This window comes from Acomys minous (assembly GCF_964271855.1).
Source record: "Acomys minous genome assembly, chromosome: 2".
NCBI classification, from domain to species: domain Eukaryota; kingdom Metazoa; phylum Chordata; class Mammalia; order Rodentia; family Muridae; genus Acomys; species Acomys minous.
This window is the reverse complement of record NC_140484.1, coordinates 40,651,822-40,668,975: the sequence shown is the minus strand read 5'-3', so window position 1 is coordinate 40,668,975 and position 17,154 is coordinate 40,651,822. Positions and strand designations below refer to the sequence as shown.

The 17,154-nt window shown below is 43.1% G+C and overlaps 1 protein-coding gene across 7 annotated transcripts in view; it reads left to right on the top strand.

The window, feature by feature from the left end:
• TRPM6 (transient receptor potential cation channel subfamily M member 6) overlaps window positions 1-17,154 on the top strand; it is a 132,121-nt gene that overhangs the window by 79,344 nt on the left and 35,623 nt on the right. For 6 of the 7 annotated variants that reach the window (XM_084773778.1, XM_084773776.1, XM_084773779.1 and 3 more), the window contains 3 exons: window positions 3,646-3,778; window positions 13,589-14,727; window positions 15,899-16,008. In XM_084773778.1, coding sequence (XP_084629904.1) covers window positions 3,646-3,778; window positions 13,589-14,727; window positions 15,899-16,008 — 1,382 coding nt within the window. The remainder of the gene's footprint in view (window positions 1-3,645; window positions 3,779-13,588; window positions 14,728-15,898; window positions 16,009-17,154) is intronic. The other variant, XM_084773777.1, reaches the window with a different exon arrangement.

Sequence of the window (17,154 nt, the reverse complement as noted above, 5' to 3'; positions counted from 1 at the left end):
TTTGCTTTCTTTGAAGAATCTTGTCACTCTTGATATTTATTTATTTCCTCTAAAGTGATTTGTGCTTTGGAAGGAAGCCAAGTGCAGGGCGTCAGCAGCTTGTCACCCCAGCCCTGGGGGGAGGGGGGGGAGGTGAACAAGGAGAGCTTTGAATTGTGATAGGCCTGGACTGCGCGGCCACATGCTGTCTCAAAAACCAAAATAACAAACAAAGTAAACAAGGAGGCACAACTGAAGTTAAGGTGGAGGCACAAGCTTTATATTTTTCCCTTCGGGCAGAGAGATGATCCTGGCTCTTACTGGAAACCTAGGGTGACTCCAGGGTAGTTTGTGACCCTGAAAAGATCTGTGGGCTAACTAGGACTGGCCAGTCTTTGTGGATAAGTCTTCTTGGGCTCACCCTTGACTGGAACTTATAGGACGATTTCCACATAAGACTCAAAAGTGGTTATAATGATAATATAATAATTATTAACTTGTATATATTTTATGTGTATGAGTGTTTTGAGTGTATGTACATCTTGAAGGAACCCTGGCCAGCTCGAGTGTGGCAAGCATGGCTCTGGCTGCCTTGCCCTTCTCTCCCATTCCCTCTGCCTTGCTGAAAAAAAAAATTAGCTCACATTCCTAAAGCTAGCCACCAAGTCTGTTCCTTTATTTGGCCACTTCCTCCTCCTGAGGCTGACTACCAAGGTCCAGCAATCAAAGTATAGAAGTCCAGCAATCAAAAGCCCCCTTTGGCTCTCCTAACATGCTCAATTAAGCACCTCATCCCAACATGGGGCTTTCCCTTTGTAGGAAGTAGAAAAAGAAAGACTGAAAAGTTTTCTCTCCAAGGCGACTTCACCTGGAACTCTAGAGCATTACTATCCTGGCCTCTCTCCACCCCTTTAAAGGTAGAGTTGGCAACAAATGGGGCAGCAGTGCCACCTGGTGGATAATTTTAAAAACTACATATTCCAAGCTGGCCTTGGGAGTTTGGGGCAGATTGGCTGCTGGTGTGCTTCCTGATCCTGAAAAGCTTCATGCTTATAGGACCTCAGAGCTGGCAGCTGTGGGAAATGACCAGTTTTTCCTAACGTCTCAAGAATTCTTACACACCATGTAAACACAAAACACTGTGTATTTCAGTTGTAAGCACGTTTTTGTAGCTAAACACATCTTCAATTTGAAACTAATTCCTCATTGCTCATATAATTGGAAAATAACGAAAGTTGTCACTATTAATAAGTTATTGACTAATATTCAGTTTTCTTCTGACTTAAGTGAAGACACTTATGAAGAACTTTCCAATTTTGCCCCCTTAGCAACATCGTGTCCTCTTGATATTTCCCAAGTATTAGAAACACACTTAAAGCTGATTTCTGATTCTACTCACTGAGAAACATGCCAATGTATCCACCTGAATGCTAACATTTGGTGAAGGCCTGCACTGGCCTCAGCACCACAGGGTGGGACGTCCTTAATGAGTTAATTACCTCAGGGAAGGGTGCAGTGTTGACTGTCTATTGGTTGGTAGCTTTCAGAGGAGAACTGAGCCCATCTATGCTCAGCCTGACAAGGGAGGACTTTCTGTCATCATCATCACCACCACCATCACCACCAGCAACAGCAGCATACTCTACCCTCCTACAAACTCAATTTTCACCTGTAAATCATTTATTGTTCTTTTAGGAGCTAAAGCAGTCAACAGGGAACAGAGACAATGAAGTTCTTTCTCTAGCTGTATATGAATACAGGGAATTTTGCATAACACAGGAAAGCACTGGGCAGCAAGCTTCTGCTTGTTCACTGTGTTCACCATGTTGTATGTACCGATTTTCTGGGAGCCCAGTGTGATGAGAGGAGGTGTCTGTCACATAAGCTAGCACTTACACCTGGGAGAAAAGCCACCTACACCTATCACACTGCCATCACAAAATCCCCGAGGCGAGGTACTTAATAAAAGAGGCTTACAGTTGACCTTTGAGTAACCAAGTTTTAGCCTTTTAAATTAAAATCAACTTTTACATATATATGAGAATTTTGGTTTTGAAGATTTGCAATAATTGAAAAACAAAACAAAACCATAAGACCATGCCAGGCATTGTGACACACGCCTGTGATCTCAGACATGGGGAAGTGGAGAAAAAGAGTATCTGCAGGTTTGAGGCCAGAATGAGCTACATAGTGAGCCTGTTATTTTAAAAAATGGCAATCAAACAAGTTTAAAACAGGAAAATGAGAAGGAAACAAAAACTCTCAAGTACTAATGATACAGCCTAGGAATTTGAGCAAAATTAAGGGGAAAAAAGGCACTACAGTGATAGTTCAGTCTATAAAGTACTTGCTATATAAGCATGCTGCCTTGTGTTTGAGTCTCAGAGCCCTCATAAAATAGCTTAGTGTGCTGGTACATTCTTTTAATCCTAGCACTGGGGAGGCAGAGAAAGGCAGGAGTCTTGCCATTCAGCCTGGATGAATTGGTGTGTTCCATGTTAGTAAGAGCCCTTGGCTTTAGTAACACTACCGGGTTGACCTCTGGCCTCTACCTGGATGTGCACACACGTGCCCTCCCACATGTTCACTTTACCCATGAACACACAGGCACGCAAATACACATGGAGTAAGTTAGATATATCATGAGTACATAGAATGCATACATAGACAATAATGTATTTTGTCATTTAGAACCGTAAAATGCACAAAAATTATCATCACAGAATGTAAGTAGTCCTTCTATTCAAGAGAAATGTAAGCAAATACAGAGACACTGTATTAAACTGCAACTGCGCTCTGCTAACTGTAGCTGTGCTGGGACCCTTCATAGCCACCTTCTGTGGCTGCCTTATGAGCTAGATAGAGTTCATTGGCTTAAAACACTCTGTGATCTCATCACTGTGAGCAGTTCATTTGCCTCCCGATGTTGGGCATAAAAGAATGTACCACTACACCAAGTCATTTTATGTGGGTTCTGGAAATCAAACTCTAGTCTTCATGCTTGCATGACAAGTGCATTGTAGACTAAACTATCACTCCAGCCCCCTTTTCTTAAATTTAAAAAGTTAAAAAGTGATTTCTTCACATATAATACATATGTCATGCAAAGACATCTTGATCCTGTATGTTATTGCTACAATGTCTGGCCAATGTTGATTTTTGAGAGATCAAATTTAATATGTAGATTTTTGACAGTTGGTACATCAGTGCCTGCAGTTCTGTCATTCAAGGGTCTAGTTCATTTGGAGGCTGGAATTCCAAGATTGCAGTTTCTGGTGAGCCTCTGGCAGTGGCCTCCTGGTCACACCACAACATGGTGGATAAGTTCCTGTAGTGCCAATGAATGAGGTAGGGGTGTGGGGAGACGAGGTAGGGGAGTGGGGAGACGAGGTAGGGAAGGAGAGAGAAGACAATGGAGAGCACTGCGTAGAGAGATGGGAAGCAAGAAAGCAGGAGAGCTAAGAGGGGCTAGTTTGAGGTGGGCAGCCCATTAATCCATTCCTCAGGGTTTAGCTGTCACCCAAGATCCCACCATGTAGGCCTCACTGGTGGACCAAGCCTCCAGCACAGGTACCACAGGGGACACCACCCACGCCTCTGAGTGTCACACTCTGTACCAGCCTCCCAAGAGCAGCTTTTATGTGTGTGTCGTGCTTATTTCCACAGAACTCTACCTCACAAAGGACGACCTGAAAAAGCTTCATGATTTTGAGGAGCAGTGTGTGGAAAAATATTTTCATGAGAAGGCGGAAGGTCTGAATCGTAGTTTTGAGGAACAAATCAGAGTGACATCGGAAAGGTAAAGTATATCTCTTTAATTCCCCAAACTGCTACCAAATCATGATTGTCCTATAATATCTGAAATAATAGAAGGGCCCACTTCCAAAGCCCAGAGGTCTGAGTTCTGGACAATTTGATGCATGTATTGCAAACTGATTATGTAATCAGCATCCATTTGTTGGGCATTACTGGGTTCTACATAGTCTCCCCATCCCCAGGGATAAGTGGAGCCAGGGAGACAAGATTTCCTGTGTGGTAGTGTTACATCCAGTGTTTGCACGCGGAGGGGTTAAGGGGAATGAAGAAGCAGAAAACACAAGAGAATCAAGGAAGTAGATGGAGGAAATATAGACGTTAATGTTGGTTGGATTAAAAAAAAAAGCTACGAAGAACCGGATGTCATTGTGCATGTCTTTAATCCCAGCATAGAGGCAGCAGAGGAAGGCAGGTCTCTCTGAGTTTAGGTCTAGCCTGGTCTAAAGAATGAGTCCCAGGACAAGCATGACTACAAAATGATACCCTGTCATGGAAACAAAAACCCAATATGATAAAATAAGAAACTATGAAGAACATGAGGTAGTTTAAGGAAAAAGAAAAGATGGAGAAGAGGGAATTTGCAGTGTGTGGCTTGGGCTGTTCGGCTTCACATAGCTTAGTCCAGGAAGGTTGCTGTGAGAGACCTCAAGGAGATGAGGGAGGTAGGCAGCAGGGCCACATGCTGGAGTGATGCTCTTAGACAACTGACACCCACAGTCACTGCAGGTTGTGCGCTGGCCCAGAAGCAGCTGCAGATCCAGCTGAGAGAGGGCAGCAGCTGGCTGAGAGGGTGGATTTCGGTAGCAGCCCCTGGTTGTCATTTGCCACTGGTGGGGATGGAGACAATGTCATTGTCAAGGGGAGAGTACAGCAAAGCTTGAGTCAGCAGCAGCAGACCACTTAGGTGACCATGTTGACCGTGAAGAGAAAAATGATGTGACTTGGGGACATGATGCGCTGCTATTGTTGTGTATGTGATGACAAAATAAATTTCCATGGCTCCGGAAATGATCTGCATGAGTTTTATCACAAGAAGCCAGGATAGAACATGGGCAGCGACCAAGCCTATAGGAGTAGAGCCGTGAGTGCTCAGGAGCCTAAGGTAAAGCTATGGCTCGGGGAGCTTGTGGTTCCTGAACTTCCTGGAAGGGGGCGCTGTAGGATGACCATTCAGAGGTTTGAGCGAAAAGGATAGATGTGTTGGGGAAAGGGAATCTATTAGGAAACCCAGTGGGTGTGTAACTATGATAATTGTACATGTTCAGGATTGTGTTAAAAGTGTGCAGGTGTGCACATGATTTTATGGACTTTTAAAAACAGAATTGTTCTTGCAAGTAGAAGCAAATTGACACAAATTAAATATATCCCTTTACTTTTGAATATACATGAGGCTGACTATAGAATGTTTAATCTGATTTTATGTGTTTTGTTGATGCCCCCAAATCTGATAGATAGACGTGAGTTCGTAAAGACAACTTCACCTCAAGTAGACTTACAATAGGAACTTTCTTGCAGTAGGCATGCCATATTTAGGCAATTCTGTACTTTTCTGTTGATATTATACTTGTGTAAATATATGCTTATGTAGCTGGTTGAACTTCAGATCAATTTCAGTATTGAGAAAATGTTAAAAAATCAAATGATGGTTGTGGACGCGTAGAACTGTAATTTATCTCAGTAATCTCTTTAGACTCTTGCCATTTCATCTTTCTCTCTCCTTCATATCCTGTCTCTGGACAGCTGTGCTTACACAGCACTGTGGGGCTACTGGGCTCAGGCCTTTGTGTGGTGTGCACGCTCCTCTTTGGACCTGGCAGAGGGCTGTAATCAGAAGCCGAGGTGATACTGAGTGAGGCCCCGGTGCCATGAGTCATAGCAAGTACATCGGTGGTGATGGTTCCAAGTCCTTCAGTCCTCTCACTGTCATGCATCATCTTTCTCTTGGACTTGAGGACCCAAGAACCAGGGACTTAGAAAGAAGGTACTTCAGCAGTGATGGTCATAATATGTTCAGTCTCTTAACCCTCATGTGACACCCCATTTCTCTTAGACCTGAGGGAAGGTTAGACAGTAAGTGGTTCTTGACTCCTGAAAAATATGGATACTCCTAAGGGGGTTTGAACTGGCTCTGGTTTTCTAGTAGAATGTCTTCCAATGATCATGGTTTCATATCACAATGATCCTCAGTGGCAATGGCAAGGATTTTTACATCAGCATCATTGTTGAGGCCATTTTGGGGAAACATAAATGAGGGGTGCTAGGGATGCTACTGAGCAATGTTGTTAAGAGGCACTGTAAGCAGATCTTAGAAGCCATTGCACATTTACCTACCTCCAAAGAAGGCATTCTCTACCTTCTAGAATGAAACGCCTTTGAGGTGTGGATGGAGGACGGGCACTAAGGTGTATAACATATTGAGCAGGAGCGCGTGCTTCGGCTGTCACTCAGCAGCGCTTGCCAAGTGTCTTTTCCCTTTGCCCTGTGGAGCAAGGTGCCCGCGGTATCCTTTTCCTTTCAGCACATCGGCTGCACTGTGTTTGGGGTAATGCCACGCTTCCTATGATTGGTAGAAGCTCCAGCACGAAGTGCGCTGTGACCCCACTGTGCATTTTTAACGTCAGCAAATTCATATCTGGCTAAGGCTGTGCTGACCAGCATCTGTGAGCAGCTCTGGTACCTTGTCCTTCATGCAGGATTCCCTAGGCAAACCTGTTTTGATCCCAAAGGACTTGCTGAGGGGAAATGACTGGCTGTGGTGGTGGGTTGGATGTTAACTGTCTGGCTTGATGGCCAGCCACGGTGACATTGGGAACGTGACCCTTTTCTGTGAGGGGAACGGCAGTTATACCTACCTCGCAGAGCTGAGGTGTGGTGAAAGAAGACAGCGCAAGTAGAACTTTCACGTGATGCGTTGCTCGTAGTCACCACCCCATGGATGGGACTGTCAGGCTGATTATAATTATGTTTCTTATTATCTCATTTCAAAGAATCTTGGCTAATGGGCCACGAGTAAAGCAGTCTCAACGCCCGGCTTTCCTCCACTCCGACCGTGCGCAGAGGAAATGCAATAGTCAGGATTTGTTTTATGTGTCAGAATGAGTCGCTCCATTGAATTAATGCAGCCAGTGGTCTAGGAATATAATTAAAATATGCTTCACAGGACACTGCGTTTTAGAAAATGAGTGCCCATAAAAAAGCAAGAGGGCCCATTTCAGGCGACCAGGTTATTCGCCTAACAGGTTTCTATTGTGGCATGCCACCTGTTGCTGTGAATAGTGGCTGGATTCTATTGTATCCATTCGATGTGTCTGCAGCTAATGGAACTTAATGAGTCTCCATTACTGCTGCTCAGACCGTACTGTTTTTGAATTAGATGAAACAGGGCCCTGGATGGAGACGTTCCAATTAAGCATATTTGGAAGGAAATACACACATACTTTGTGCTCTTTCCCACATTGTCCTTGCCAGTTCCAACTTTGTAGTTTTCAGAAGGTCAGCACGCATGCTTTAAGCCACTGGTGAGTTACGGAAGTTGGATTTTATATAAAATTAGCCAGAAAGGGCTCTGCCCATATAGAGTACAATGAAAATGAAAAAAACACTACCTGTTTTGTTTGTTAAGTTCCTATCTACCACAGTCTCAGAAAGAAGGGGTGGGCGATCGTGTGAGTCCTGTGGTTTAGGTGTGTTCTAGAGGCAAGAACTTGAGCACTGCTTTTGGAGGTACATGCTAAAATTGAGTGCTCTTCTCAAAGTTGAGCGAACTTCCTTCTCTCAGCCCCTAGGAAAAATGGGAGTATTTTTCATGACTGCTGATGAGCACATCAGCTAGGAAATCACTGGTTAACTTTCCTCCTTTGCTGTTTTTCAGCTTAATCCCATTGGCAAAGATTTTCATTTTATGTACACGGTTGCCTTGTCTGCATGTATGTATGTACAGCTCATGTGTGCCTAGTGTCCAAAGAGGTCAGGAGAGGGTGTTGGATCACCTGGAATTGGAGTCACAGAGAGATGTGAGCTGCTATGTGGGTGCTGGGACTTGAACCTGAGTCCTCTCTGGAAGAACAGCCAGTTCCCTCAAGCATGAAGCTCTTTCTCCAGCTTCCCTGAGAGTATTCTTTAACTAATATTTTAGTTTTTATTTTTTAACTTAAAACAATCATGTGCAAAGAATTAAGATGTGTAAGACAGAACATAGAAATCCACAGCTTTCTACCACCAGCAGAAATAGACAAGGAGAATAACAACCAATAATGTAATTATTACTTTTAATGACCACATATAATTCTATCTCCTCTTATAAGGAATATTTGTCATTTTAACACAATGACACTACAGCTTCCTTATATGTTATAAATAGTTTAAAATGTTATAATGTAGAGGGAATCGTTATCATCTCACTTTTATTTATTACCTAATGAGCCATTTTTCCTTACTTTTGTATTTTGTATTTGGGGAATTATCTTCTCAGGCCATTTGGGATCTTTTTTTTTTATTCCTTAGCGATTTACAAAAGCTTTTTTTGTTTATTAAGGGATATAAATGTCAGAATATAAATTTGCCAATTTTTACTGACAGAAGAGTTTATTGGGGCTTATGGTTTCAGAAGGAAACGTCATGCGCAATCATGGCGGGGAGCATGGTAGCAGGCAGGCAGGCATTAAAGCGGTAGCTGAGGACCTGCATCCTTATCCACAAGAAGGACACACACACACACACACACACACACACACACACACACACACACACACACAGAGAGAGAGAGAGAGAGAGAGAGAGAGAGAGAGAGAGAGAGAGAGAGAGAGAGGTGTGACATGGGCTTTTGAAATCTCTTTGAAGGTCCCATCTTTAATCCCTCCCAAACAATTCTACCAACCAGAGGGTGTCTATTAACAGATATGAACCTACAAGAGTTATTTTTAATTCAACTACCACCACATTGTACTCTCTGGTCCCCACAAGCTTGTAGCTGTATTATAATGCAACATGAATTCAGTCGAACTCTCAAAGTTTCCAAAAATTTTCATAGTCTGAACAAAGTTTAAAAGTCCAAAGTTTCTTCTGAGATGCAAGGCAATCTCTTACCTGTAACCCCCAGTAAAGCGAATAAGCAAATCAAATACTTCCAACATACAGTGTCATGGAAGATCTGTTCCCATTCAAAAGGGGGGTGGGGCGGAATGGGGCCTAGGGAAGAAATACTGAACCAAAGCAACATCCAACTTCAGCGGGGCAAACTCCAAATCCTCTAATACCATGCCTGATGCCAGAGCTTGGATGGCTGTTCTCTTCCAGCTTTGCTGACTCTCTTAGGCTGGATCCTTTCCCTGGCTGTAGATCTCCTTGGTGAACATCCCACAGCTCTGGCATCTCCAGCCTCTAGAGGTCTCCAACACAATACAGGCTTTTCTTTCATAGTTACAGGCAATGACCTCCATGGACATCCCCTGTACATGGCTGACCTCAGGGGCATTGCTTCATTGTGGAAGAAGATTCTATGGCCCCTTTACTTGGGTTATACTTCATGACTCTAAAGCCAGGACCGTGTAACCTAGTCTGATAAGTTTTGTTGCTGCTTGCAATGGAACCTGTCTTTCTCCTTGAATTATATTTTCATGAGTTTTGATTTGTTGATCTTTTTCTTTACAAAGTTTCCTTTCTCTATGTTGAAAGCTTAGCTGGGTGGGTTTTCCACTCTCTTTACTACTGTCTCCATCAGGTCTCTCATCTCTCAGCATAACCCGTGGCTCCAACTTTAAATTTCCTGGTGCTCTTTTTTATCCTTAAAACTATACATTTTCTATTTTATTTTTTGCCTCAACTTCTATTTTTTATTATAGAGCTGCATAAATGTGGATTACTAACAACCACACAACAGAGTAAATATTAGGCTCTTTTGAAATCTCTGCCAAATAAATTAATACAAAACCCTTCAATTTAGCCTCTAGCAGATTTTTAGGACAAGGATAAAAAGCAGCCATGTTTTTGGTCAAAACATCACAAAAAAGGTCTCTAGCTTAAGTTGCTAATAGTGTTAGTCTATGAACTTCTTGCTGTGGCATACATAGTTCACATTGCTCTTAGCATTACAGTCTACCAAGCTCCTACTAGGATGGTCACTTAAGCCCTGCTGCTTACAGCTTGTGACTGCTTTTCTAGTCCAAAATCTCCATCTTCCACATTCTTCTACAACCCAACATGGTCAGGCCTGTCACAGCCGCATTCCCACTCACTGGGACCAACTTCTGTCTTAGTTATTTTGTATTCTTGTTATAAGATGTAATGACCAAAGCAACTTATAGAAGAAAGAATTTATTGTGGGCTTAAAGTTTCAGAGGGTTAGACTACATGACCATCACAGTGGGGAGCATGGCAGCCAGCAGGCTGACAGGCATGGCACTAGCCAAGACGAGGGACACTGAGTAGGTGGTTACCTGAGATTCCCAGAGTATGACACCATAATACACTTGTCAGAGGTTATAAAGGCAAAGCCCACAAAGCTTCATACTTACCGTCTTTATCTAATGAGAGACAAGCTATATCCTGATGTACTTCCTGCTTAAGTGTGACCAAGCACTTCCTGTGCAGTTGGGGCAAACAAGCTTGTTTGCAGAAGCAAAAACATGTGGTTGGTAATCTTACGTGTACAACAGCCCCCAGCATACCAGGAAGTTATCTGTTTTTGAACAAGTGAGGCTTACAGGTTAGAGGAATTTTTGTTTTATAGATCTCTTAAGCCCAACAATTTAAACTTAAAAGTTAACTTTATCCTTTACTTCCTCTCTTGCACTATATCCTGAGTCAAAACCTTGACTCCGGAGGGTACCTGTTCTCTATCTGGACGGCTGAATGTATGGAGTACACAGATGATTTTTAGCCCAATGAGAAGCACCTTTAAGATAGCCAAAGGAAGTTCAGAATCTTGAACGTGTGCCTGTGATGTAGCCAGTGCTTTACCAGCTTATCAGAACTCCTGTGATCAGTGTGAAAACTCTGGATGTTTGAAATCTTAGTACAACGACAGCATAGGGAGGGAATGAAAGCTGAAACAGTTCTTGGTTTTTCACATGTCTTAAATCGCTTCCTAGGCCAGGCATAGTGGCGCATGCCTTTAACTCCAGCACTAAGGAGGAAAAGGCAGGTGGATCTCAACAAGTTTGAGGCCGATCTGATCTACATAGTGAGTCCAGGACAGCCACGGTTCTCTTACCCAGAGAAACCCTGTCTTGAAAAACCAAAACCAAAACCAAACCTACCCAACCCCAAAAAATTACTTCGTTAGACTTGCATAATTTGCTCTTATACATCTTTTTTTTTTTAGTGATCTCTACCTTATGTTTTTTTTAAATTAATTTATTCAGATTTCAACTCAATTGTTCTCCCATCACTTGTATCCTTCTGTTCCTCCTACCCTCCCACCCCACCCTATTACCCTCCCTTAGGTCCATGTCCAAGAAGGACTGCTTTATGGTCGCAGGCTAACAAGTCTCATCTTGGTAGTCTGCCTATTCTTTGAGTGCTACCAGGGCTCCCCACAAAGGGGAAGTCGTCAAATGTGGGGCACCAGAGCTCATGTCAGAGTTAGTCCCTGGTCTCCACAGAACTGTGGAGAATATCCTGTCCATTGACTAGATCAGAGTAGGGGTTTGATGTTTAATACTTGTATTGTCCTTGGTTAGTGTAATAGTTTGAGCAGACATCCCTGGACCCTGATCCACCCATTACAATATTCCTCTTGTAGGTTTCTAAGATCCTCTGGATCCTTCTATTTCCCCATCTCCTATATTTCTCTTACCTAGAGTCCCAGTAGGATGTCCTTACATCTGTCCCAATATCTTGGTAAGTGAAGACATTCATGGGGCATGCCTTTTGGGCTAGTGTCCAATTATAAGTGAGTAAATACTGTGTGAGTCTTTCTGTTTCTGGGTTAACTCATTCAGTATGATTGTTTCTAATTTCCTCCATTTGTCCACAAATTTCTGGATTTCCTTGTTTTTTATAGCTGAGTAGTATTCTATAGTGTAAATGTACCCCAATTTTTTTTAATCCATTCTTCCACTGAGGGACATTTAGGCTGTTTCTAGATTCTGGCTATTATGAGTAAGGCTGCTATAAACATGGTTGAGCATATGTCCCTGTTGTGTGGTGGAGCATTTTCTGGGTATATTCCAAGGAGTGGAGTATATTCCAAGGAGTGGAATAGCTGGGTCTTGAGGAAGCCCTATTCCCAGTTTTCTGGGAAAGTTCCAGATAGATTTCCAAAGTGGTTGTACCAGTTTGCATCCCACCAACAACGAAGGAGCGTTCCTCTTTCTCCACATCCTCACCAGCATGTGGTGTTACTTGAATTTTTGATCTTAGACATTATGATGGGTGTAATATGGAATCTCAGAGTTGTTTTGATTTGCACTTCTCTGATGACTAATGACGTTGAGCATTTCTTTAAGTGTTTCTCAGCCATTCGATATTCCTCTGTTGAGAATTCTCTGTTTAGCTCTGAGCCCCATTTCTTAATTGGGTTATTTGGTTTGGTGGTGCTTAATTTCTTGAGTTCTTTATATATTTTAGAAATTAGACCTTTGTCAGATGTAGGGTTGATGAAGATCTTTTCCCAGTCTGTAGGCTGTTGCTTTGTTCTGTTGACTGTCTCCTGCCTTACAGAAGCGTCTCAGCCTCACCATGTACAAAACTCAAGTCCAAATGGATTAAAGACCTCAACATAAAACCAGAGATATTATGTTGGTTAGAGGAAAAAGTGGGGAAGAGCTTGGAACACATTGGCACAGGAGACAACTTCCTGAACAGAACACCAACAGCCCAGGCCTTAAGGACTTATACATTTTAAGCCATTTTTTTTACCTACGTCAAACTGACAATTAAAACCATCACAGCTATCTATACTTAGGTAACTGCATTAGTTTCTTGGGTTTCCTATAGGAAACCTAGCCCAAACTCAATGTTTTATGTTAGCAAAAAAATGATTGTGTCATGTTTCTGGAAACAAGATATCAAAAATCAAGGTGTCACAGGGCTACACTCTACCTGATGTCTCTAGGAAAAGTCATTCTTTGTCTTGCTAACTTCTGGTGGCTTCCAGGCAGCTGTAGTTCTTTGCTTTTTGTTGAACCAAGGCCATCTTCTCTCACTGTGTCTTCATATCTTCTTTCTTCTGTGTTTGTATGTATTTTCTTTTTTGAATCTTTATGGGCTGTCTTTAATATATAATATGTATTTTTAATTTTTTGAGGTTATAATACAATTACATATTTTCTCCCTTCCCTTTCCCCCCTTCAACTACTTCCATGTATGCATCGCCCCCCGCAAACCTCCCCCCCCATCTCTCTGCCAAATGTGTAGCCTTTTTTAACTTAACGGACATGATAATATGGAAAAGGGAAAGCTCAGGGCGCTTTGGACCTCAGACAAAGGATCATCTGGCCAGTAGAAGCTATTCCAGGGTTTGTCATTAAAATGAATGGATGCATTAGCAAATAGCAATGGGCCGACCCATCAGATAACTGCAGTGGTAATCTGCTGGCAGCTGAATTGCTGGTCCTGAGGCATTAGAAAGACATACGGACTAGAAATATAGCTTTATAATTTCCTCTCCTAGTGTGGGAGTGGTAAGATGGGGGAAGTCGAGCTCACCTAGGATTAGGATCTGTACTATATTAGAGAAAAACACGGGAAGCAGGCTTAGCTTCTGGCAACAGTGACTTTGCTGAGAAGAGATCAAGAACAATTCCCACCAGATTAATGTGTTTATTGATTTTCTTCCTATCTTCACCATTAGGGTTTCAGAGATGTTCTTCCAACTGAAAGAAATGAATGAAAAAGTGTCTTTTATAAAGGACTCCCTACTATCCTTGGACAGCCAGGTGGGACACCTACAGGACCTCTCTGCCTTGACTGTTGACACCCTAAAGGTCCTTTCTGCTGTTGACACCTTGCAAGAGGATGAGATTCTTTTGTCCAGCCGAAAGCACTCTACTTGCAGAAAACGTCCCCACAGCTGGACCAATGTCATCTGTGCAGATGTTCTAAGCAGCACGGGGCGGCGTGGAGAGAAGGAATTTCAGTACTATAGCATGCCCCCTTCTTTGCTTCGGAGTCTTGCTAGAAGCCAGCTTCCCTCAAGAGTGCAGAGAGGTGCTCTCGTAGAGGTGACACACAGCAAGAGAGAGGCCTCACATGTAAGAGAAGACCAGGAGGAACAAGAAATGGGATCGAGGACAGTTGCATCTGGGGCATCCCGTGTCAGACAGGCACACTCTAAGTATGGCCGGTTTCTCCTGGTCCCATCTTCTGGAAAGCAAGTTCCTTTGTCTTTACGAAACCCCTCCCCTCTTTTCAGATCACCTGAAGAGGCAGACATGGACGATCTGACACTGGAACATATACACCACAGTAATATCACCATCCACCTGCCTGGGCCGACCCCTGCGGCCGCCCACCAGGCACTGGTAACAGAACAACGTGAGGCAGTCATGCAGGTGTCAGACGATCCTGACAAGGCAGAAGAAGATCCAGTCACGGTCAGTGGCATATCAGCTCCTGTGACAATGACATCTCTTCCTTCCCGAGCCATCAGCGTGCAAGAGGAAGGTGGATATGTGAACTGGGCATTTTCAGAAAGTGACGAAACAAGTGTGTTTAGTTTAGAAAAAAAGTGGAAAACTTGCTTGCCCTCCACTTGTAGCAGTGACTCTGTTCCAGGTGGGGACTGCTCTCTGCAGACTGGAGGCAGGTCTGAACTGGACAGCTCAAGAAGACTGGCCCCGGGTAGTGAGTGCTCAGTGGTGTCAGGACCATGGTCCCACCCAAGAAGAACCTTTTGGGTCAATCCTCTCTGCAGAGACAAACCTCTCATCAAGAGTCATAGCTTTAGATTCCACAAGGAGGAGAAACTGAAGAAGAGCTGGAAGAACAGCAGTAAGGAGCAAATGCTTTAAATTTATCTTTGTTTTTCCTAGTCATACGATTTCTCATTTTTTTTCCTTTTTAAAACCCTTTATACAATATATTTTGATCACCTTCTCTTCCCCAACTCCTCACAGATCTTCCCCTACTCCCACAATTCCATGTTCTTTTTCTTTCTTAAAAAACAAACAGCCAGGTGGTGGTAGCACACTCCCTCTTGAGGGAGAGGCTGATAGATGTCTGAGTTTGAGGATAGTCCAGGGCAGCCAGAACTTTGTTACACTGAGAAACCCTGCCTTGAAAAACAAACAATCAAACACCAAAACCCAAACCAACCAACCAAACAAACAACCCACAAACCAACCAACCATCCAAAACAACCAACTAACCAACCAACCAACTAACCGACAAAACCAAGCCCCAAACAAAGTAAAAAGCATTAAAAAAAAATCATAGAATTGGTTTGTATTGGCAGTTATTCCTGGGCATGGGGCCTGTCCAGCCTGGGATGTGGTTGATTTGGCCAGTGTCACTCCATTGGAGACAAGCGTTTCCCCTTCTCTCTCAGTTTCTACCATTTGCACACAGCTGCTTGGTTAGGGGAGGAAATGAGTGTCTACTTCCCCTTTTCTTTCCTGCAATTCTTGTGTTACATGAACTTGTGCAGGTCCTGCACATGCTGTCATTAACAGTCTCTCTCTCTCTCTCTCTCTCTCTCTCTCTCTCTCTCTCTCTCTCTCTCTCTCTAAGTTTTATTTATTATTATGCATACAGTGCTGTCTGCATGTACACCTGCAAGCCAGAAGAGGGCATCAGATCACAGTATAGACGGTTGTGAGCCACCATGTGGTTGCTGGGAATTGAACTCATGACCCCTGGAAGAGCAGTCAGTGCTCTTAACCACTGAGCCATCTCTCCAGCCCTTAACAGTCTCTCTTGTCACCTCTTTTTCTGCGCTGATCCCTGAGTTCTGAGGGCAGGGGCGTGATAAAGATATCCATTGCCGGCTGAGTAAGGGAGCACTTTTAAAAGTGTGCTCAGTGGCACTGCTACCGCAGCGACAACAACGTCTGTGACTACTAAAGGTAGCATCGTTCTTCCCCTTCTCTCAGCGCCCTCTGTAAAACAAACTCGTCTCTGCAAACCGCCTTCAGCATCCTTGTGCATACCATGTTCCCTCTAGGCCATTCAAAATCCTCAGAGACAAGTTCAACATGGATCAGAGCGAAACTGCTAAGCAAGAACAGGAGCCTGTCAAAGAAAAGGACGAAGACCCAGGGACTCCCGGTACCCGTAAGTATTCCTCCTTTTGTACTTTCAGGTTGAGCAGCCGAGTCAGCAGCCTTTCCCCTGGTTCCTTTTGAGTACAGCCAAGAACATCGTTCCAGGAAGAGCGAAGACACACATTTTGACTTGTTTATCTGTTCATAACCTGAAAGCCATTAGGGTTGTTTCCTGATAGAGCTAGTCCAAGAAAGCCTGAGTGAGCATTTGTGAACAAGTCTTTCTAGGGACATTTGTTATCATTTCCCTTTGTCGAGTACTTGGGAGAGGTTGAGGAGTGCCAGCGTCCTGTGGTATGTACTTGTCAAAGATGCCACCGTGTGGCTCTCTGTGCCAACTGTGGATTAGGAGGATGCCATCTGATCTGCTGCCACATCTGCCTGCATGATGCTCCGTCCTAATATCAGGCACCCTGGTGGTTCCACAGTGTGCCTCATCGTGAGGTTAGTCAGCATTGGCCCAGGCTTTGAGGAGACTCTCCATGTGTTCAGTTGGACATATCTCTGGGTCTTTTCTAGAATGCAGAAATTGATTTGTTTGTTTACTGTGAAGTTGTAAATGCTTACTGTGTGTTCTAGCCTTTCATGACTGTTTTCGCAAACCTTTTCTCCAAGCTGGCATGTTATCTCTTCCTTGTCACAACTGTCGTCAGAAGCACATGGGATTATTTTTTAAATTTTGATCAGGTATTTGACTTTTTCCTTCTGTAGCTAAAAGTTTGCTTCCCTGCCCCCAAGCCCAAGGCTTTGAGCCTAAGACTTTGTCTCTTGTTTTCTGATAGGATGTCTATAGTTATAGTTTCTACATTAGCTCTAGAGTCCACTTTAAGGTAATTTTCATATATGGGGATAAGAAAGGATTGAATTTTCTCTCCCATATGGATATCAAAAAATTCTATCATTTTTGGTTAAAATGTGACTTTTTTTTTCTATTGAATTACCTTAACATTTGTCAAAAACTAATTGACTATCCAGACCCACAGTATGTGTGGCTCTATTTTTGTCTATCTCCATGCCAATACTAAATCTATCCCAACTACTGAAGCTTTATAAGTTGTGAAATCATGCATAAAAGAAATCCTTCGTTTTTCAAGAAATGATTTGGCTATTTTATGTTCTTTGCATTTATATATAAATTTAGTCTCAAATTCCAGTT